Raw genomic sequence first — 23627 nt, 5'->3', positions numbered from 1 at the left:
CTTGGCCACCTGGGCACAGCTGGCTCATGTTCAGCTGCTGTTGACCAGCACGCCCAGGTCCTCTGCCACAGGGCAGCTTTACAGCCACTCTCCCCCAGCCTGTAGCCCTGCATGGGGTTGTTGTGACCCAAGGACAGGATGCTGCACTTGGCCTTGTTGAATCTCATACAATTGGCCTCGGCCCATTGATCCAGCTTTTCACTATTCTGTGCAAGACTGTACTCCCTCTCATCCTATTCAGCCCCTATCCGCTAATACTCTCTTGTCCCTGCCAACTCTACAAGGTATCTCTCAACGCCACCACGGAACGCCCTCTCCCCCCGCCAGACACCAGAGGACGCTTCGCTCCGCCACCCGCTTCTCCCCCTCCCAGCGCCTGGCCGGTGCGCCGTGTCCGGCGGCGGGAGCGCCGGGGTCCCGGTGTCGGCCCCGCTGCCCCTCCCGGCGCACAGTGCCCGTGTGTGGGCGGGCTCCGGACGTGCTCGCTGGGGAGCGCCGCGCCGCCGCACATGCTCACTGGCCGCGGAGGCACCGCCGGAGGTAGGGGCTCGCTCCGCCGCCGGAGGAGCCGCGCTGTCGCTGCGGCCGGGCCGCGGCATGGCCCGCCCGCTCCCGGGCCGCCGCCGCCGCTGAGCGCGGGGGGATCGCAGCGTCCGGCGGTGAGCGCGGGGCGCGGGCGGCGCGGCCGTGGCGGCGGCGGGGCCGCGTGTGCGGGCGGGGGAATCGGGGCTCCGGCCGGCGGGCCCCGCTCCGCCGGGCGGCACGGCCGAGCCCCGTCAGCACCTCGGCCAGCGCCGGTGGGGCGGCGGCGGGGCACGGCTCGGGGGCGCTGCCGGGGCCGCCAGGGAAGCCCCCTCGGCTGGTCCTCCCGGTCCCCGCGGAGCGTCGGCAGCGCTCGGCAGCGCAAAGGCCGCTCCCTCCCCGGGGCCGGTGGGAGGCCTCGGGCCGGGGCCGGGAGAGGGGCCGGTAGCGGCAGGGGCAGATCCGCGACCTTTCCCGGCCGGGCCGGGGGAGGGTGGCCATGCTGCGGCTCCCGGGGAAGGGGGAGCCGAAGCATCCCGGTTCCTCCCGGAGATGGGGGAACAGAGAGAGAGGCATAGCACTTTTAAAAAAGTGGAGGGGAAAAATCTAAATAAATAAAAGTGGGAAATGCAGCAGGTTCTGAGGTATCCGCGAAATTTCTGTTGGCCCAAGGAAATGCTTGGGAATTATCTCTGGAACGGCAAACAAATGGGAAATGCCTTGGGTGCCGCAGTGCTGTGGCCAGGGGCAGGTGGGGCAGCCTGTGGCCAAACACAAACTCATCTCCTGGCCTTTGGGGTACGTGCTTTTGCCCCAGAGAAGGTTAAATATTAAACTGAGCACGATGCAGTAAAGCATAGTATTGCAGGTTGTGTTTAGTCATTTTTGCAAGGCCCTGTTAGTGTTGGCTCTGCAGTGGAAATGCTTCCTGCAAAACTGTTGTGTTTAAATTCTGTACATAAAATTATATTTATAACCTCTTCTCATAACCAGCGTTGAAATGATTGCTGTTTTATCTCTGCAAGGTCACAGAGAGCTTGCAGTTCTTCGCCTTGCTACATGACTGGTTGACATTGTATTTAATGCAGTTGATACATTTCTGGTGAGAAAGCCTATTTCCAAGCTTGTAAGTATTTTCGGTTAGGCAGTCCTTGAAGGACATCACATTTCTTCAACACACTGAAGCAAACCTGCATTTAAATCTGTTCCTCACTGTCAGTCTCAACTTTGGGAAGCTACTTAACTTTCTGGAAATTGCCTAAGTCAGTTTAATATCAGGGATACATGTGAACAGATTGTTTCTCCCAGGACAATGAAGAATAACAAAACCCCCAACCCCCAGGAAACATTTGTTTACTTTTTGCAGGTATATTTTTGCCATCAACAGCCCTACTAACATGAACTGCTTTCTTTTACCACAGACTGAAGATTTCTCTGAAGCATAATCTTCAAGATGAAGTTCTTACTAGCAATTTTATGTTTCATCTCATTCTCCTTATGGGTTGAAGAAGTCTATTCCAAAGAGAAGTCTTCAAAGAAAGGAAAAGGGAAAAAGAAGCAATATCTATGTCCATCGTATGTTCCTGCTTTCTTTTATGCTTTTGTATGATGGTAATCCTGCCCTGTTTTTGACAGTGGTAATTGTGTGGCAATTGAAGTAGAAGGTGATGCTTTCTGCTGAAAGGATGAGTTCTGTTGTGGGAATGGGTTTGACCAGCATCGTAGCTAAGTTCTGTGACTGTGTTCCTTCTGCAGCAAGTCTTCTATTTTAGTGCAAGGAAAAATCTAAGCCACAGCAATTGTTCCTTTCCTTGTGGTGGATTTCAACCCAGTGCCTTTCTATTTGTGGGGACACAGTAGCATGGTCCCACAGTGCTGTGCTGTCTAGCACCATGTTCCAGGTGTATTGGGGAAAGCAAGGAGGGTGCAAAAATGTCATGCTGAAATTCGTCTTCTGGTTAGCTAGTTCTCTAAGAGAAGGCTTGTCCTGCCTATATTCTTATTGCATGTTGAATAGAACTAAGGTCATCAGCATCTTTCATCAATCATGTACAGTTCTATAACTTTTGTGGAGGTGGATATATTAATTGTTGCTATAACATATGCCCTTATGGAATAGTGTCCCTATAAAAATACAGACATTACAATCTGTGATTGCCCAGTTGAGTAGAGGATGTGTTCTGGATACCTATGATTAACTTGATGTTATAAATACGCCCTCTTTCTAAGCCTACCACACTTTGAGTTGTGATCCCTAGGACTTTGCAACAGTTTTATTTGTGCGTGCTATTTTTATCATTTTCTTGGCCAGTCTTACTCATTTTTTAGTGTTTCATTGTAAATATCTGAGGAAAAGATGATGGACTATGATAAGTTGCCAGTAAGAGTAGAAAGTCACTATGACTGAAATAATAAAATTGTTTGGACAAATTTAAAACATATTTCTTCTTTGACCATAAAAGATGAAGCAGAGAATGTTAGACTGGCTATTTAACATTAATCAACTTTTTCCAAAGAAAAAACAAAATAAAAGTAAACTAATCAGACAGAAACATGGTTTAAGTAATACTTTTTAAAGTTTCCACTCTTTTCAAATATTGTCAGTGATGTTCATTTATAACCCAAAATTTTGAACATTTCTATATATGCTACGTTTTCCTTCTCTTTTTTTATATCAAACCTAAAAAATTATCTTTGTTGTTAGATTAGAACACATTAAGATATATCTCAAATGTGGTCATGACTCATCTGAAATGATCCCTACCCATTCTTTCCCTTTCAAAAGTTAAGTTGAGTTCTGGATGAGGCTTTTGGTCTGAGCTACTGTGAGAGTTTATAGTAAGGAGAGAAATATCAGGGTTCCCAAGACAGGTATCAGAACAGAAGCCCTTGGAAAGTGAGTTAGACAGCTGGGAAATGAATCCAGGTCTTCCATGGACTCGTTTAAATAATTTCCCCCTGTCTTGACTTAGTAGAATTCAAAACAGCATTTAATTTAAATAGTCATTTAATCTTTGTGAGTGGATTTTTCTTGTTTGTTTTTATTTTAAGCCCTCTATTTCTCAGTACCATTAAATATGATGTCATTTGTCAGCAATGCACTTGAAAAAACATTGAATGCTTGCTATAATTTTCAACGTGATACATTTCCACTTGAAGCTTTCTGCAGTAACACTGGTGGAATCCAGTAGTTGTTGATCCATTGTGCAGTGCTGCTGGCTAGACTTGCCATAGCAATGTGTCCTGTTCGATCTCCTGAATAATGACCAAATTGTTTATATCTTACTTGGCTCAAGTTTACAGCCTGAGAGACAGCCACGTGTAATAGTGGGGCTGCTGTTTCTGTGGTTGGCATCTAGAAGAACTGTCATGTGAATGGGCAATGAAAATCAGCTCTGTCTGGCAGAGAAATTGCCCAATGCTCTCTTGATTCAGGCTGCTGTGGGCACACTTCCAATCATCGGCATTTTTTAAATGATCTTTCACAAAACTTCTTGATTTGGTAACACTCTGGGTTATAAAATAGGTTGCCTACTAGCAAAATGTTTTTCTTTGTGAAAAAAAAATCTTTCCTCAGAATCAAACCAAAACACAATGCAGTGGAGAGGCAATCTAGTGACACTATAAGAGTTGACTAAAACTACTCAAGGAAGTGTTGAACTGAAAAATTTCCTAGTAATGCATCAAAGAAATCTTTTGGTTGAATGAATTTTATTTTTTAACAAAAAATATAAGATTTTGTATAATTTATAAAATCAAATGGTACAAATTCCTAATGTAAATGTACATTTATAGGTTGAACTTTTAATCCATCTTTAATTTGCATTGGTTACTGGTGCAATAAAAATCAAACCTTAATTGTAACAAATTATTGCCTTTTATTTCCTTGCAATTTGTGAAAAGCAAAATTCTACTTCTTCAAGAGAACAAAAAACTCCATTAGTATTTGTATACGGAGCAGTCTTCTCTTTCAAACTTTATAATGAAATTCAAATCTATGCAAATCATTCTTCAGGAAAAACTTAGATTGAATCTCATAATATTGCCTGAGTTCCTTAATTTGATGCTAAGAAATGAATGACTACAAGACTGGTTTGGGACTTCAGAATGAATTTCTTTGGATAAAAATTAAGCATACTTGAAGTTTTCCTTTTATGGGTCTTCAGAAAACAAGTCTTTTGCCAAATGTGCCCCTCTGTCATGAAATTAACTACTATTAAGATAAGATAAAAACAAGCTGATTAGAAACCCCATAAAAAGTTCATTATTGTCTCATAAACAGATATTTGCTTCCTTAAATTAGAAAAATTCTATTTTGTATCTTAGAGAAAACCCTTGAGATTATTCATGATACTGTACTTCTCAGTGTATTGTGTGATAGGGGTTTGATTTGCCATCTTATTTTCATTCATTCCTTAAACTATATTTCCCAGGTTTACGTTGAAGGATTTCTTGAAGCTGATGCTTAATCATTTGCTTCTTACTTTGATGTAATGCTTTCTCAGAACAGATGTAAGATTTCACATCTTACATGTAGATCATTTTCCTTCTTACCTCAGGCTTTCCAAATGAAACTTAGAGTAATTATACTTCTGTCTGATTGCTGAATCTTTTTTGATTAACAAAGAAACTGACATATTGGGCCTAAAATGTTGTAATAGAGAGTTTTGCACCATAAATCTGAGAAACTGGCTTCCACAGATACATAGTGCAGTGAAATACAAAGCTTTAGTAACAAAACTTTTGCCTTTTGTTTCCATGGAAAATCTGAAAAAAAAAATCAGGTCCACCTCTTTAAGGGGAAAAAAAAGTGTACTACTATTTACAAAGCTTATTTTTAAATTTCATGTACTTAAAACAGATGATTTTTATACAGCCAAAGATGGGTTAAGTCACTTGATCTCTTTCCTGCCCACAGACTGCCCATACTTGCATGACCTGTGTTACTTTGTTTGTATTAACTTCTTCATAATTCCTCACAATACCTTGCTTCTCTTAAACACGTGTGACAGTTAGCTGTGACTTAAAGCACTGCTGAAAAACACTTTACCTTTTGTTACACCGTAATAAATACTTCAGTTATGATGTTTGAGCTGCTGTTGTCCCCACAATTCTTGGTAGCCAAGAAGGGAACTACTCAAAATTACTCACAAGATCTCTAGACAAATGAAATTATAAGGAAAGGGAACTTTGGCTACTACAGTGTTAGAGAAGGAATAGAAAATTAAGAGTGTCACATAGCAGCTAACAAAACTAGTAATGACTGTGGTCATGGTCACAGCTATCCCTGTTAATTATAATTTTAGGATGACTCAGCTGTTCACTGGCACAGCATTCGCTTCTGAAGATCTCTCAGTGTCCCTAATGCCACAGCAATGCTGAGAGCAAAACCTCGGTTGCTAAATCTCATCCTTTTGTCTGGATATCAAGACTGTGCTTTGGAAACAGCATCCCTCTTCACCTTTATGCATTTATCCACATGGAGATTTATATCCTTGTAGATGATTTACTAAATACTGTATAATATCAATAGAGATCTTTTTTATCCACAGAGCAGGAGTGCAAATCATATTAGGCTTGTATTCAATAAAGCATATCAACTACTTCAGAAACTGTGAAATGGCCCTCTAAGCCCTCCAGAAAACATGGCTTGTGCCATCTGCCAGGGCAGAAGCTTAGAAAGGTCACAGATGCGAAGGTTCAATAAACAGCTTCTTTTAAAAAACAGCAACAAAAGACAGTAGAACTAGGGAAAAAAGGCTTTGATGTGTTTAAAGCACAGTTACGTGAAGCTATGTCCTAAGCTTTCTCATGGTTAACTTCAACCTTCTGACATGCTCTTCCTATTAAGACTAAAGTAAAAGTTCCAAATATATTTGATACCTTTGGTCCTCTCCACTTCTCCATGAACTCTCTTTTTGTCAAGTTTTTGGGTATACATCGCCTCTCTACCTGTAGTATGTGATTAACCCCAAAATGTAAATAGTGGGAAAGTGGCATCATGTCTGTCTTCATTCCCATCATCTGGAAGACACTGTTGATATCTGTGAACATTTTCATTTGTCGGTGTGGTGGAAGGGTTGATACAGTTTGTGGGAGGAGGTGGAATGAAGTTGAAAGGAAAGCCTGAATTTGAGTGGGGAAGGGAATACGTCTGACAGTCATTCCAATGATAAGTACTTTGCAGAGCCCAGGTCTTGCTCCTATAAAAATCCTTCTGCCCTGTAGTAACAGCAGTTGGTCAATGCTTTTATTATTCTGTATCATGTAACTCTCATGGAAAGCTGTGATCCCAGACAGATAGGGCCACATTCCAGAAGGTTTTCGAATTTGTTTTCGAAGTGGTTAACGTGGTGAGCAGTAAAAGATAAAGCTATATAAGCAAAACCTAAGCTGTCTTGAAAAATAATAATTAAGCATGAAAGACTAGTTCTCATTCGGTAACTTTCCCCCTCAGTGAGCAGTGTTTGCTCGATTTTTAACACCAGGGTGATGAGACACTATAATTGTGTGGAAAAGTTACAGACTTTGTATTTCATATACAACCTCCAGAGTGAGAAAAAACTTGGATCTGTGGGTTTAATTGCATCATATTTACCTAAGCCCAAGGAAAACCAAAGGTCTAAATTCTGTTGTCAAGACAAATTATATAGAATGTATCTCAGCTTATGCTTTCCTCTCATATCACCAGTCATACCACCATGCACATGGTTAGATTTTACCACGGTCCTTCTATTGTCTCCATACTTACAGCATTTGGAAAAAAATACTGGGGTATGGAACTGATATAGATAAATTACTTCAAAAATGTTGCTTAAACATTTGGATGCTTATCATGTTTTACAACTCTGTGCTACATCAAGACACAACAGAACTCCCATTATGCACAAGGGTCACAGGTGGTGACTTCGGTGGGATGCAGAGATGCCTAAGCTAAGAACAAGCAAGCCAACTTTAACAAAAAAGCTGCTGAGAGCAGTATTAGTTCAGGCTGCGTGAAATACCATGCAAACCTGGTTCTCTTGGTTTGGGGGCTGTTGGCTCTGTGGCAGGCAGGTGAACCAACTTACTTTTCTGAAGTGAATAATAAGGCACTTCAGATTCCCATATAAACACTCTTTAAGGTGTCTAACCCTGGGAATGTTGCATGTGAAACCAATGCTGGATTTAAGAGGTTTCTGTTAGACAAGGACTGAAGTAGTGACACTAACAGCTATTGACGATACCTATGTGCAGGAAGGTTATCTACGTGTCCACATTAGGAGACTATTCTCTTTGGTCTATCTACAACATGAGATGAAAGACTAGCTGTTTCACCCCCTCCACTCACAGTTCACAATTCAAGGTGCCTAATCTGGGTTTCTGTTTCAAAATTAACTATGAAGGAATCTTTCTCTTTTTTCACTCTGCTGCATTACCTCCAAATTTAGGTACTGAAAATATCCCACTTCAGGTGCTTGGCTGTCAACTACATTCATGAAGATGTGTGAATGGTGAATCAGAGTTCCATAGTTTTAATGTAATTCGTGATACCACTTTTCATTGGAGTAGTTGTAATTGATCTTCTTACAAATGGACATGTCAACTTGCACAGTTTGGAAATGTAGCTTTTAAACATGCTAGAGATCAGAGAGATCACTCAGAAGAGTTATACAGTATGTCATTGATATGTATTAACTTGTTTTTCTGATTAGAGTTATTGCACTCAAAAAATCAAATGCCTGCAAATCATAACACTGATAGTTTATATCAGGAAAATTGTACTTTAAATATATGGTGGGATAATAGATATTACATTTCCCAAAACTTATTTTTACCTTTATCACATGTACTCAGCCATGTTATATGACTAAAATGTCCGTTTCAATCATGCAGATTAAATAAACTGGACTGAAATTCGTGATTTCAGCATCATATAGGAAGTTTTACTGGAGATAACAGTGAAACAGTAAAAGAGTTGGAATACATATTTTTATCTGGAACTGTGAAAAAGTTTTCCTTCCTATTTGTGTAAAATATTGTTTATATTCTTTTCTCCTTTAGTCCTGTGGAAAGGACTCCTTGTAACTTCAGTGAGCTCTGAGAGAATAAATGTCATGATGACCTGTAGAGATATAATGTCTTCTGACACATTTGCCTAGCATAAATGTAAAGCGATATAATTTCAAACCTAGTGTAATACATGCTTCCTTTTGTCATGCATTTCTGCTTATCTAAAATTCTGGATTTTGATTAGTGAATTGTGAAAATAATTACCTATTGCCATCAATTTAAAATGTGGATCATGATCTTCAAAGACGGTGATAAAATGTGTAGAGCTGCAGTGGAAGAGGAGATGAACACCTTACTGCATATCCTATGAAATACAGGATGTAAAGCTATTATTTGATTCGTCAGTGGTACCAGATGTAACCTCCAAAAGACCAGGCATTTCATGCAGGGATCATGTTGTAAAAGACTAACAGTACTTTGTTTTCTCTCTAGATTGTGAGGACACTGTCTAAGTGCAGATACTTCTGTGTACACAAGAATACTGGTGGTTTTCCTTGTTATTTATTCAGAGACAGAAAAATCACTTTGGGTTTGGGTACTTTGTATGTTGGTTGTGTAGGGCTTTTTATTTATTACTTAGGTAAAATTTTTGGTAGGGAAAGTTCTAGCTTTACAATTACTTGCTTTTAAATTTTCTTCATAGCAACTGTGACGCTTCTGTTGCCTTATCCTTTGGTATTCACAGTATCTTGCTTAGAACTGTAATTATTGTGAAGAGTGCTGCATTCCTGTTTCTTAATGCTTTCCATCAGCTCCATGTGCATTCAACACAGGTTGAAATAAATGCATTAAAATTAAAATGCATGCTACAACTGGTGGAAATTTAAGTTACTAGCTTTTTACAAGTAGGAAAATGGTGGGCTGGATTAGAAAAAATGGTAACTTCTCAGTTGGTGTGAGTGTTGTTATGTGGGACTCAGCCTTCAGCACACTGAAGTAAGATTCTTCTAGAAAGGCAGATCTCAGCTCAAATTTTTTTGTTTTATGTAATATACAAATATACTTATCATTCATTCATTCCATAATGACCAATCAAGCAGGAGTTGTTGTGGCTCTAGGTAAATGTCTCATATTTATAGTCCCTGGCTCTTTATTCAAGCGCCTAATGCATCACATTAACTGTCTAATTAAGTCTTTCTGCTCATCTGTAACTTCTTAACTCACCCCAAGGAACACATCTCATGTATTGATTTGCAGGTGAAACGTAGGCATTTTGGTCAACAAGGCTCTCAGAAGGTAATCCAGTCATTGTGATGAAGTTTCCTTGTGTGCTGGTCAATGATGGTAGTTTAATGACAGCAAGCTGTAAAAGAACCATAGTGAAAATATGACTGCTACTCAGCAGAAGTTTTTTTTTCCAGAAGCTATTTCAACTACATCATTCAAAGTGACCTTTAAAAGTGGCAATTACTGAATCTCAATTCTTCTGCCAACTCAAATCAGCCAATGTAATTGTACTTAATTTGGTTCTTAGATAAGCAAGCACAAATGCACTTATACACTTGTATAAGTTCAAAACACAACCCAACGACTTGTGGGAGATGTGACTGTGGTGTTCTTTACCAGCAAGCTGTGCTGGCATTGTTCTTCCCATCACTGTCTTCCCAATGCAATAAATCTCCTTTGCCCAATTTTTGGATGGCTTTTGAACAGCCTGAATACATATTTGTAATAATATACTTCTGCTGTGCAGCTCAGATCTCACCAAACTACCACTTTATTCCTCTTACTTGAAGAGAGAAACCTGTCAGCTCTATTTGGATTTCTTTTGCTGTTTGTTGCTCACTCATTTAATTTCTCAAACTTTTTTTTTTCTCTTTTCCTCGTTGCTTTTTATGAGCATCTGTATTTCATTTAAGTGTCTGTGTTGTCCTGTGTGGTTCAAATTACTGTTTTCACTATTTAATGAACTTCTTTGTATAACTCATGGGAAAAAAATATTATAGTTTATTCAGTAGTTGTTGCTTGGATTTGTTTGCATATTTCATTATACTGGACATACATAATTTAGAAAGAAATCCTTTTGTCAGTATTAAGGAGATGCCTTTATAAATTTAGTTTTTCTAGACATCTGATGTTTTAGATGACTTGCAGGGAAGCAGTGCCATGAACTTTTCCGTATCAGGTAAATGCAGCATACAGAGTGCCTGCCTTTTTAATAGCCAAATGAACAGTCTTTTCTGAATTGCTCTTTCTAGAAAATGAAAAATAATCTTAACCTTTTGTTTTCCTTTTGTCCAACTAGTGGTAACAGCAAAAAAGCATACAGAGCTGCTTTATGATATTTCTCTAGCAATCTTTTCATTGGATAATGTCATTACTGAAAACTGAACTCATCTCAAAATTACAGGATTGGATTGGATTGGATTGGAATGGAATGGAATAGAATAGAATAGAATAGAATAGAATAGAATAGAATAGAATAGAATAGAATAGAATAGAATAGAATAGAATAGAATAGAATAGAATAGAATAGAACATTACATTTCAGCTGGAAGGGACCTACAATGATCATCTAGTCCAACTGCCTGACCAAATGAGGAAATAAATTAATTCTTTTCCATAGTGATCCAATTCTAAGTAGAATATATAAACTTATAAACTCAACCCCGGGGGGATTGTTTGAAAGTGAATTTTTCAATTATTAGGAAAGGACTTAGAACACATATTCCTTTTTTAATTGCTCTAATATTAAAGTAGCAGAGGTTTACATACCATTCTGAAAACAAACCAGGAAGTTAACATATGTTGCTAGAAGTAAACACTTCCTTGTTTTATTGGAAGATCAATTAATTCTGCAGAAGTTCTGCTGGAACAATTAGTTCATCTGGTTGTTACAGATCACAGAGGTTTTAGTCTGTTTACTGCAGGAGGTGGGTGGGGAGTTATATACTCCAGCCACTTAAATGCTGCTCCACAGTTCTTTTCTCTTCATATATGTTATAGTTTAAGCTATCTTCCTGGATACATATTTCTTGGTAGGTACATCTCTGTGTAGTCTTTGGAATGCATACTTATCCTTTCAGTTACTGTTGAGAAGTCAAAAATTTCGAGGATTTAGTGTCATTTTAATGTTATAATTTTTTTCTCATTTGTAATATCAAGCAAATACAAGGAAATAGCTAAGTAGATTTGCAGCTTTATGTTTCAGAAATATCCTGAATACAACAGAGAAAACAGAAATCTGATTATTTTTTTCTGAATGATAAAATGCTCAAAGAGTATCAAGGAGACTATGATATAATAAAATGCAGTTATATTGTAATAAATGGTTGATGTGTTTTAAATACTAGGGAACTCTTTATAGTTTTATTTATAAATATTTTAGCTGTTAAATGTTAACTGAGGAGATTAAATCTCTTTGGGAATGCACAGTGAGTGCTACCAAGTCAGCAGATCTGATTCTCTTTTCCCTTATGGTTTGAGTTAAACCAGTTGTTTTTAAAGGTGAGGTTGTTAATACAAACTCTTCAAGGGCTAGGATTGGGTCTCATCTCCAAATACTCATAGTCAAATACTGATGTCATGCTATGCTGACATTTATTATTTAATTAATTTCCCAGTAATCAATAAGGAGAATTGGAGCTATCATAGTTGGACATTTTAAAATCATAAATTTTAAAATAATAAATTTTAAAATCAGACATTTTAAAGTCATTCATGTTGGTTTTGGGCTTTTTAACTGATCAAAACCCTTCTGTAGAGTTAATATTTTCTTCAACTAATGTTTGAATAAACCAGAAACCCCAGAGGACATGAAGGAAACTGAAGGATGAGAAGACAAAAAGCAATGAACTGAGATGTTATACAGAATAAACTGTAGGTCTGTTGAACTGACATTGATATTGGAGAGAATAAAAAAGAAATTATGGGGTGAAGAAGGCAACAGCAGCTGATGCTGGTTGTGGAAAACATTTAGGAAATAAACTTGATCATTTTTTAAAATACATACATACATTAGTTTGCAAGAGGTGATAATGTTGATGCATATGACTTACACGTCCGTAGGGTGTTTGTCTTATCTTTACATGGCATCCTGATTACTGAGTAATAATAACAGAAGGACAGCAAAGTAGAAAGACATAATAAAAGGGGTGGGAAAGTGATTATGAGACAGAATTCAGTCACTGAACAGGTTCTGTAAAAATACAGATTCATTTATGTACCATTATGAGCCTGCTTGGTGTTCAAAATACCTGTTGAAGGCACTGACACACCCGTATTGCTTTATATTACACTCAATTTCATCTACTTTTGTAGCTACATTTTCCAGTCACAGGTTCTTTTTGATTGTAGCAATGATTTTCATTTAATGCCCAACACAGTAATGGCAAGGTAATGAAGATGTTTAAATTTCCTCTGCAAAACTGAAGAGTCCAAGGCCTTGTTTTCTGTAGCAAAGCTTTTATTAGCACTTGACAATGAGATTATGCAATCCTCCAGCTCTGGGTGGAATAGCTGGCGCTGGCATGCGAGAGCAGAAGACTGCCAAAAGCCTCTGCATGATTTGGCACCTACAAAGTGGCTGTCAGTTTACTAAGGTTCCTAATCTGACAGTCACTAAAAATAGTTCAGGTGGCTGCTTTCCACTGATGAAGAAATCGTGTCCCTCTGGATATTTTTGTTAGGAGGGAAGGGAGCAATTAGTGAATTGCAGTTTATTTGCTTCCAAGTTTATAGTTAAGAGTATGTCAGCAAGCATTTGTGTTTATTACACAAATAGTTTCTTGAAAAATACTGAAACTTCTTAAAGAAAGGAAGACTATACAGTACGACACCTAAAAATAGTGAACATTTTTTGCTTGTGAAATCGCATTTATGGCATTACTTTGAAGTCATTTCAGTTTAAGCACGCAGTTATTTCTGTCTTCATAGTAACTCATGAACCTTTTTTTACAGGCAGCAATCAGCTGAAGACCTTGCAAGAGTACCTGCAAATTCTACCAGCAATATCTTGAATAGATTGTTGCTCAGCTATGATCCCAGGATAAGGCCTAATTTCAAAGGTTTGTCAGATATTCAGCCTTTTTTCTTATATTTGGATTTTATTGTTTATTATTTTCACATAAAGAAAAATTATGTAGAGATAATACAAGCTGAATTTCTGGTTTTTTATTTGTTTGTTTGTTTTGTTTGTTTTGTTTTTTTGTTTTTTTGTTTTGTTTTGTTTTGTTTTGTTTTGTTTTGTTTTGTTTTGTTTTGTTTTGTTTTGTTTTGTTTTGAATGGAAGCTTCTCTAGATAGCCTAAAACTGCAGATGATATTATTTTGAGCTGAAAGGTGTTAGGATTTCATTATCCTAATAGTATGTGATGCTTTATTACTATTGGGTTTTTTTATAAAAGACTTTTTAAATGTAGGAGGAATAGAATTTAAGAATAAGAATAAGTTTTCAAAATATCTTTTTATCTCTACATTTTAGTTAGATTCAGGTGTACAGTATTGTAAAACACCAGATTTCTCTATAGACATCCTTTAAGATGACTATAAAAAGTTTGGGTCAGCAGTATCATTATTAGCAAACTATAATTAAAATAATTAAATCCTTTAAAGATATTTTAGTTATAAAGCTTACACACCTTGGAAATTCATATAGGTAATGCATTGGAACACATTTTCTGCCTTTAAAATATCTCCCTGACAGTCAGATGTTGCAGGATTCTTCTGTGTAGGCAAGTGTGAATCCTTATATGTGCAGAAAAAGTTGGAATACATATTTTCTGCAAAACTCACAAAAGTTAGGCTGTAAATTAGACTTTCCAGGAATCAGATTTCCAGGAATTACCTTTTGAAAAAAGATGTAGACAATTTTATTACATTTAGGCCATGCAGTTTACATAAAACAGCTCTTTCATTTTAAAACTCCCCATATAATTATATGAGCATTGAGACATATTTTAACATTCATTTCACTAGTATGAAAAATTTGGAAATCTTAAATGTTTATTGTGCTTTTGGAGAGGCTATTTTCAGTTCTATTTAACAGTTTTATAAACATATTAAATTCAGTTCTCAGCATGTGTACTGCTTCTTCTTACTCTCTGTAGAGCCATATTTGTATGTTTCCAGCAGTGAGTCTTGTCACAAAGAATAAGTGTCCAGCCTCTTCTCTTACCTGTTCTTCTGCATAATCAGCTTGTAATCACAAAGCATGTTGCAGATTTCCTTATATTTTTGATAACCCTTCTGGCAGTCTGGTAAGAATCAAGACAGAAGGCAAAGGGGGACATGTAATGTTAACTCAGAGGGAGATAGAAGAAAAGGAACATTTTCTGACAAGTGGTTTGCCCATGTTAAAATGTTCCTCACACATGAGTGATTTTCTTGGATGGCACATCCTATTCAAATCTGGAAGAAAGATTACACTCTTGGCTACTAGTGATGTGATGGGTGCTCTGTCACATGCATCAGGCATTAAAAGAAGTACTGTGCTTATTGCATAACCAAAAGCATCACACTTAAATAGTCTGACTGAAAAACCAAACCAAGCCAAAGAAATTGGTTTAACTGCAAAAGTGAAATTTTATCTTCATAAATTTCTGGTGACCAAGAAAATGAGCTTGAATTTATGTATTAAATGTACATAAAATATTTTATGCAGACAAACATGCTATTGGAAGAGGCATATATTACTTTGTACTGTATTTGCTTAGTCTTTCAAAACAGTATTCATATATTCTTATATCTCTTTCATATCTGAAAGTAGGAAGGAACTCACTGAGTATTTGTAACAGTGTAAATGAGATCAGATACCTGCATCTAGTGGACATCCTGACACTCACACCATAGAGACACTAAATAAAAGTAGTGGTCCATAATTAGTTCTCTCAACTATCAGGCCAATTCTTGCTCTGTGACAACTCTCTGTTAACACCAGATTAAATGACTGCCAATCAATTCCCGCAGGGTGACAGTGGGCAGATGTAGCAGCTGTCATACCACCCCTCTTCAACTACAGGAATCCTGGCTGTGGAAAAAAAGAAAAAAAATCCAGGCCATCTTAATATCTTCACAGCTGCTGACTTCTAGAAATTTTTCTTGGCTAATTGGTAACCATTGTAAAATTAAGCAGCTTTCCAACTGTTTCATGCCAAGGCTAGATAGCTGTGAAAGATGCACTGAATAATTTTTACCTGCCTGTATTCCTACTTTCCAGAAAGGTAAAGGCTTATGTACTTTACTTGCACAAAGAGGTATCCTCTTAAAGCATAAGGAAATATCATAAATCATAAACAGGTAATTTGGGATGATAGATTGTCATTATGACCTTGACAGTTAAAAGTGTCTGCTGCTAGAAATATGAATTGCCTCTACCTGTTGTGCTGTGTACAAAAGTAATACTGGCTTATTCATTCTGAGATAACAGAAAATCATTGAATTCAAAAACTATTAATTTAGATATACTGTCAGTGGAATTCTGTAAGATGAGCTCTCTGCAGTAAGGATTTTTATTTTTCCCTTTTTCTTATCACTAGGTTAAAAAGAGGTTTAGCAATTTCTATTGACTTTGAATACTCTATATATGCTAACTTAAAAAGATGAAGTTCCATTGTGACATTGTGATACTGGTATGAAGGAGCTTTAAATGAAAGATGATGTACCTTTACTGGATTATGTAGCTCACTAGAATTTTTTTTTAAAGGAATTCCTGTCGATGTTGCAGTTAACATCTTCATTAACAGCTTTGGGTCAATTCAAGAGACAACTATGGTAAGAGTGAAATTAAATTCATGAAGTATACATGGAGATTTTCTTACTGAATTAAACTTCAGACTGAGGATTATGAACTATAAAATAGTTGTTGTTGCAGACACTGAGAATTAAGTTAATGGGGTTAGTGATTGACTGACTGTGATTTATGCCATAGACCTAAGCCCATTAATGTATTTCACTCTATATGTGTCCATAGATTATTGTAGCTTTAGAATCTGATTTACATGAAAGGAAATCCATGGTTTGTAAGATGCAAGAGATAGACTAATTTCCATAAGTTAATAAGTTCATTGGAAGAACCCATTTGAGTTAAAGATCATCCTGAGAGTGATTACATAGGTTGCTTGGTGTGTTATTCAAAAAAACCCCAAACCACAGATTGTATATGAAAGAAAAAGAGCCGACATGCATAAGGATGAAACATATAAGTTCTTTGTTTTATGTGGATCTGAAGATGGAAATAAATTGTGGAGGAATTCATGTGTACATAGAAGGAGCAGTAGTAAAGGAAGGACTATGAATGATCATAGCCTTAGTTCTGTTTATTTACTGCTTGGGAAAGATAAACTGGGGGATGAAGTTTATAAAAATGTGTTTCCAGTTCAGCCCAAAAATTTCAACATGTCAATAACAGGATGAAATAATCCTCACTGCAATTTTGACTTCTTTTTTTTTTTTTCTTTGGGAAATAAAATCAATTTCAAAATATGAGTTGCTTCAGCAAAGCCTTCCTGGTATTTTGTGACTTGCAGATCTTTTTTTTGTCATGATGTTTCCAATAAATACTATCAAAAATATTGTCAAAAATGCATTTAGTGATTGAAGGTCTTCTGATCTGATCAGGTTTTCTTTTTGTGTAAAAAAGACGGGAGCGCAACCTGTCATGCCAGTACATGAAAAGCCACAGCCAAGACATACACAAAGTGGGAGTTCTGAGGCATTCCCTGATGGCTTTGGTGACCTGCTGCATCTAAAGCATCAAGGCAGTTACCAAAATCAAGTTGCTTTTTTTAATGCTATGACTAAGGCAGCACTGTGACTCATAATGGCAGAGAAGCAATAAACCACAATACCACTAATAAGCAATAAAACGCATTTCTTGTTGTTGGAAGTAAGTGCTCACTTAAAATTCAGAACTAGCTTACGTGTTACCTTAATGAAATTTCAATAGAAATGAAGAGCCACTCCAAGTTGAACATAAATGGTGATTGGAACAGTTTTGAACAGCTTCGCCAGAAATTTCTGTTTCTTTAGCTAGCAGAGATTGGTATTTGATTTCAAATGATAGTAAGTCAGCTAATGGCATTAGTGGGAAGTGATATTAAAACAAAAAATATAAGTTTGCCCAAAAGGCCATGTGATTTATTTTTGAAAACAATTTATTTCTGAAAACAGAAGAAGACTCATTCAAGGAGGGACAGGGAGGAAGAGCAGAAAAGTAGGGCTGAGATAAGTGTCTTAAGATGTTAAGTATATTAGGCCAGATAGCCTTTTCAAGTTTCTGAAATTAATTGCATGCTTTAAAAAGTGACTTTTATAGAGGCTTTTTTACAATTCACCCAGATTCACATAGTAACAAAACATGAATGTGAGAGATTTGCTTGGCCCAAGCCCCTCCAAAAAAAGTATGCTATCTACAGCCATGTATGTATGCCTGCCTCTGCTTTCTTGATATGGTCACTCACAAATTTACTAGGATGTGCTGTATGATAAGTCATGACCTTCTCCATAATTCAGAACTTCAGACACCACCCTTACTTTATTTTATGTCTTTATTTAGATTTCTATGTCTAACTGATCACCATGATAGCTAAATGTGTTTATGTGAAATTGGATTATTTCTTGATTGCTTAATGTAATACAGGAAGCACTAACAAAACTAACAGTCAATCTGTTTTTCCATTAATTACTTAGAAAATTCTTCCTGGAGTAGGGGCATTGGGTATTCAGGAATCACTGCTCTCTTGGGGAGTGGTCTGTACTTGTCTTCAAATGGTCAGAGTAATACACCATTCAGTAGAAACAGATCCCTTAGAATAGGAAAAGACTCATACTTTCAGAATCACAGGAAAAATATTTTCTGGAGGTGAGGCACCAAGTCTGTGAAGGATCAGAGGGGTCTCTTGTGTTCAGAAAAGGAGACATTTGCAGAAGTACCAGAACTGCTGAAAAGGTTCCTTGGTGTTGGAGAAGAAAGTGACTGGCTACATCTTTACTGCCTCTGGCATTGGTGAGAATCATAAGTGTTGATTTATAAATTGCTTCTAAAATTACCAGAAGCTATTCAACTGGTTGGAGTCATATCAAAATTTGTGAAATAATATATTTTAAGTATTTCAGTCAATAAATTATTGTGATGATTATTTGCTCTCCAGCCACTGCTGGCTGTAGTAATTAAACTCATAAATTTTTGAAAAATCTATGTAGGGGTAAAGCCATGCTAACGTAATGATTCTTTCTTTTGTATGATGGAAGTGGGGGAAAAATAACAACAGGTACTAGATGACTGGAAGAGAGGCCATGATGGCAGGCCCAACAAACAAATGTGTAGAGTGCCAGTGAGAAAAGGCTCTGCTTGCTGTCCTTTTGGTCCTGTGATAATTATATTCTTAGCTATGTGGTTGGCTCATCCTCAACAGAGAGCTGAGATTAGGTCCTTCTGAGGTAGAGTCCACTTAGATTTAAGAAAAAAGGGAATTTCTGTATGGACAAGCATTGACATATTTGAAGTTATTTTGTTTTCAAACAAGAGAGCACCGATTTTGTGGGTCCCATGCCCAGAATCCTGTATTGTTTTAATCAAGGCCGTGTGAAGAATCTGAAGGGCAAATGCTTGTTCTGTGTCTAGAAAGGATAGTGTTCATGTTGTGTTGTTTAATATTGTAAAGAATTGCTGTGCTTCCACATACTTATCAAGCAAGTCTCCTGTAAAAAAATAAGCAAAAGAATTAGTGAACTACAGAGAGAATCAGAGTTTGTACAGATAAAAGTTACAAGAGCTTAGGCCAGAGCTGCTACCTTCCAGTAAGCTCCCTTTATCATGAATCTGGTAACTTGTTTCCTTCTATATCCTTAGACCACTTGTCAAGGATACCATGTTAACTCTGCTTCTGAGTTTGCACATGTGTTTTTCAGACTGCAGATCTGTGGTATAATATAGTGATTATATCACATTTAGAAACTGTTTCAAACTGGATGGCCAGTCAAGGATTCCTAGGGATAGAGAGTTTCTGGTATAAATACCCATAGGGCTAAAATAATTTTTTCTGTGATGATGATCTGACTTTCTGTCTACAGAATCTATGTTCAAGGTTTTTACTTGCAGTGTGACCTTTCTTCACTGACTCAAACGACAAAACACCACTTCTTCCTTCTCCTTTACTTTAAAATCTTTCAGAAATGTCTTTTTAATATTTGTGATTATAAAAAACATTCTGTTTCCTTATTTTAATCTTAAAAATGACATTTTCTAATTCATTAAAAGGAAGCACTATTATGTTGCCTTTCTTTGTATGAGTGCAGTTTATGTAGTAAGTCTTCATGATCTTCTGTGAGCTGTATTTTGCAGAGAGATGTATAGGCTATGCTTGCTTTCTTGCCTGAGGTGGTTTTCTGGCCACATGCCTGCTATTTAGTAGACTTCTGAAATATTTCCTAGAATGCCTTCCAACCTCCCTGAAAACAACTTGCCTTCTGTTGGAGTTGCATGGGAAAAAAAAAGCCCTGCAGAATACTTCTGTGTTTCTTTCTACCTGACAGGTCCTTCTAGCTCTGATGCTGATGAATATTTCTTCCATCGTCTTCCCCTAGTTTCAGGCTTCTTAGTTGCTATTGGACTCTCCTTTACTATAAAATGCCAGTCATTCTGCAAATTCAAAGAACATTTGTTGAATGATCATCAGGAAGACCGTGTGCTCCATGCTGCTTCTTCAGCCCCCGTTCAGCCTATTTGTAACACACTTACTGAATCTTAAAATTCATTGTGCAAATTTGAGAGGACTGGTTACGGACTTCTTTCAAGACTGATTTATTGCAGATCTTAGTCTCTACTGCTGCCAGATACTATAAGGGTGCGTGCTCTTCAAAGAAGCAGCCCTTTTGCACATTGCTGTCTGGCTAGCCACAGTTTTGTAGTGGGACATCTCTTTGCTTCCTTTTCAGTACATTCAGTACATTCAGTACATTCAGTACTACATTCAGTACATTCAGTACTGAAATACATTTTCAGTATTTCATCAATTATGTGGTGGCCTTCCTCTCCAATTATTCCTGTCAATTTCTCTGCTTTTGGTCGGAATCTCCCCATTTTAGATTAATGGGATTTTTCTTTCTCTGTGTTAAATGGGAACAGACTCAAGTTCTTAAAATGTTGAAACATCTGGTTGTTTGATTTTAAGTTCTTTTGTAATAGAACAAGAAAAGAAATAAAGCAGCATCCACCTGATCTTACTTCCAATTCTTATTTTGCCAGTGCATTCTGCTTTTCAGTGATGTAAGCATCTCCTTCTACTGAATGGGTAAGCTGAAGGCAAGTGTTGGACAGTGCTTATCATTTGCCTATGGCTTTGAGAAGGCATCTTATTTTGTTTAAAATTAGGGTAATGCACTTGTTTATGGGCAATTGAATTCAGTGTAACCAACAGTGTAATGCTTTGTGAGCATGAATGCAGTATTTATCTGTTATGATTCAGAGTAATTTTTTTCACTGAGAGAAGAAGTGCATATGGAATGGGAACTTCAGCAAGAAGCAGGTAAAGGAAATTTTCAATTATATACATATAATTGAAAATATGCTTTCTGAGATAATGACCTGAATTCCTTTCAATTATGAAGCCTTCCACTACAAATTCACTTCATATCAAGCATTATTTTTTGCTTCTTCTTTACTTTGGCAAGACAACATAGGTCTTTGTATAAATAAGAGTCAGACTATGTATATTTTTTCCAAAACCAACTACCAAAAAGTAACAGGTACTTAGTTTTGATGCTTTACTTTTCCTTACACAAATGTTACACAGTATAGTGTAATAAAGAAATACTTGGGCTAATATGACTGGTGGACTGGACATGGGAATGTGAGCACTGTATTTAAGTACACGGAGCAAATCAACAGAATCAATTATACTGCATGAGGTCTTAGCCAAGTGGGCTCCTTCTGGTTGAAGTTAGCATGACTGTCTCAACATGGCACCTGCTTTGGACTGTAAATGTAGTAAGTGCAACAAAAGATATTTCAGTTGTATCAACAAAAAATGTGTAAGAGTCATTGACATAGAATAAAAAACTTTATAAAATTAGTTTGTATGCAGAATCCATTGACAAACCAAAAATATGTCAAGAACTTTCACTCACACATTTCTAGCATTTTGCTATAATTGTAGAGCAGTAGCAGTGTTTTCACTGCTCTGAAAGACACAGCCCTTATCTCAGGAGGCTTTGTACCTAGCAGTCAATTATGAAAAAACAAAGCACACTATAGAAGGCAACTAGAAAGACTGGAGATAGAAATAATCTTGCATTCAGAATTTTCATTGGTTTGGATTTGTTAAACTTTTTTTCACCAACAACTTTATTCTTTCTCTGTATATGGTCTGCCTAGTTTACATATACATGAAAGAGATGTATATGGCTTCAATGTAAATGTAAACAACAAAAAGACTTAAGAGATAAGACTGAAAAATCAAAGCTGACATTCCAGGTCAGATTCTTCCTTTGGATGTACACAGCTTTCACTAAGGACAGGACACATGCAGGGTATCATTTTGCCCTGAGACACATGCTACTCCAATTCCCAAAAGCAAAATAAGGTTCTCATTGAGCATGGCTCTACTACTGTCTGTCCTTCAGCCAGAGTGCTGCTGATTTCAGAAGGAGATTTCCTCTGTAAAGCCTTGATTTTGTCTCTTTGAGACTGATTCTGTTTCTCCTATCATACCGCTATCTCAGTACTTACATTGCAAGCTTGCATCAGTTTTCATGTTACCAAGATAGTCCCAGATCACTGATAGAAGGTCTGAGGCTGTATGCTGAGTGTGTAACATAAATCTGTTACCTACCTGGTCTGTTTCCTGCTTTTAGAGTGTGATATTTTGCCATCGGTGGGCCACTTAACTAAATGGAGAGTAAAGTGGAATTGGCACTCCCAGGATATCCCGATATAAGTGATATCATGCCTGCTGCCTGCAGTCATTTAGTGTAGTCAAGCTATGGCCTCTCTGCCCTGCTGCATGCTTTTCTCTATGCCTGGGTGACCGGAGGCTCTGACTGAGGGGATGCAAAAATGACTCTGGAGTGACAATTTGATCTTTTGTTTAAGGAAAGTTGCTATATTCAAAACCATGAGTGAGATGTAATCTGTTTGTAGTAAAGTCTGTTAAACATAACACTTTATAATGTAACTTGAATAGTGATTACTGTGTTTGTGCTAGAAAAATTAGGACATTTTTTCATCTTACGAGCCTGATAGAATGGTTTTATTTCTCTGTGGGGTTTTTGCTAGACTTTTGGCTAGTCTAATATTTATTTATTCTTCCCATCAGGATTATAGAGTCAACATCTTTCTAAGACAGAAGTGGAATGACCCCAGACTCAAACTGCCCAATGACTGGAGAGGTTCAGATACACTGACAGTGGACCCAACTATGTTTAAGTGTCTTTGGAAGCCAGACTTATTCTTTGCAAATGAAAAAAATGCTAACTTCCATGATGTCACACAAGAAAATATCCTCCTTTTTATATTTCGGGATGGAGATGTCCTAGTCAGCATGAGGTATTTTATTTATATGCTTCCAATATTTTTTAGGTTTTTTTATATGAAATATATATTCTGTATTAGCATTAGTAATATAATAAAATTTATCATTAATATTTAAATTTATAAGTCTGTTTCTAAACAATGCTGCGAAAAATTACGTATGTGTAAAGAAATCAGATGAAGGTGTTTTAAAGCATGTCAGTTGATAGCAATGCAGGTGTGAGAAATTTGAAGTGTATATACATGTTAAGCTAACACACTGAACTAACTAAATTGAAACCTTTTTGATAATTTCTTAGGTTCCTAGAAGCATAATGGAGTGGATAATATATCTGAAATCCAGACTTCAGTACAACAGTATATGTTGCACACTATTTGAATTCTTAAGCAACCAAAGTAAATGATAATTACTTGCTAAATGTACAGGGAAAGGCAGAAATTACAAGATTTGTGAATATGTGTGTTTTGTAAAAGTATTGTGAAAAATTCCTGGTTAAGTCTCACTAGATGGAATTTTTTTCAGAATCCTCTAAATTGCTGTTCAATTTAATTGCAATTAACATATCATTTTTTGGTGGTTTGACATG

At 37.3% G+C, this 23627-nt stretch overlaps 1 protein-coding gene across 3 annotated transcripts in view; it reads left to right on the top strand.

The window, feature by feature from the left end:
- The first annotated feature begins 408 nt into the window (after positions 1-408).
- GLRB (glycine receptor beta) overlaps positions 409-23627 on the top strand; it is a 50223-nt gene continuing 27004 nt past the window's right edge. For 2 of the 3 annotated variants that reach the window (XM_063423268.1, XM_063423265.1), the window contains exons 1-5: positions 503-659; positions 1944-2097; positions 13474-13580; positions 16216-16283; positions 22826-23055. In XM_063423268.1, coding sequence (XP_063279338.1) covers positions 1976-2097; positions 13474-13580; positions 16216-16283; positions 22826-23055 — 527 coding nt within the window. In that variant the 5' untranslated portion in view covers positions 503-659; positions 1944-1975. Of the gene's footprint in view, positions 660-1943; positions 2098-13473; positions 13581-16215; positions 16284-22825; positions 23056-23627 lie in introns of all 3 variants that reach the window. The other variant, XM_063423266.1, reaches the window with a different exon arrangement.

This window comes from Prinia subflava, chromosome Z (assembly GCF_021018805.1).
Source record: "Prinia subflava isolate CZ2003 ecotype Zambia chromosome Z, Cam_Psub_1.2, whole genome shotgun sequence".
In the NCBI taxonomy this organism is placed as follows: Eukaryota; Metazoa; Chordata; class Aves; order Passeriformes; family Cisticolidae; genus Prinia; species Prinia subflava.
Note: the sequence above shows the minus strand (reverse complement) of the source record. Positions and strands in the feature narration are given on the sequence as shown.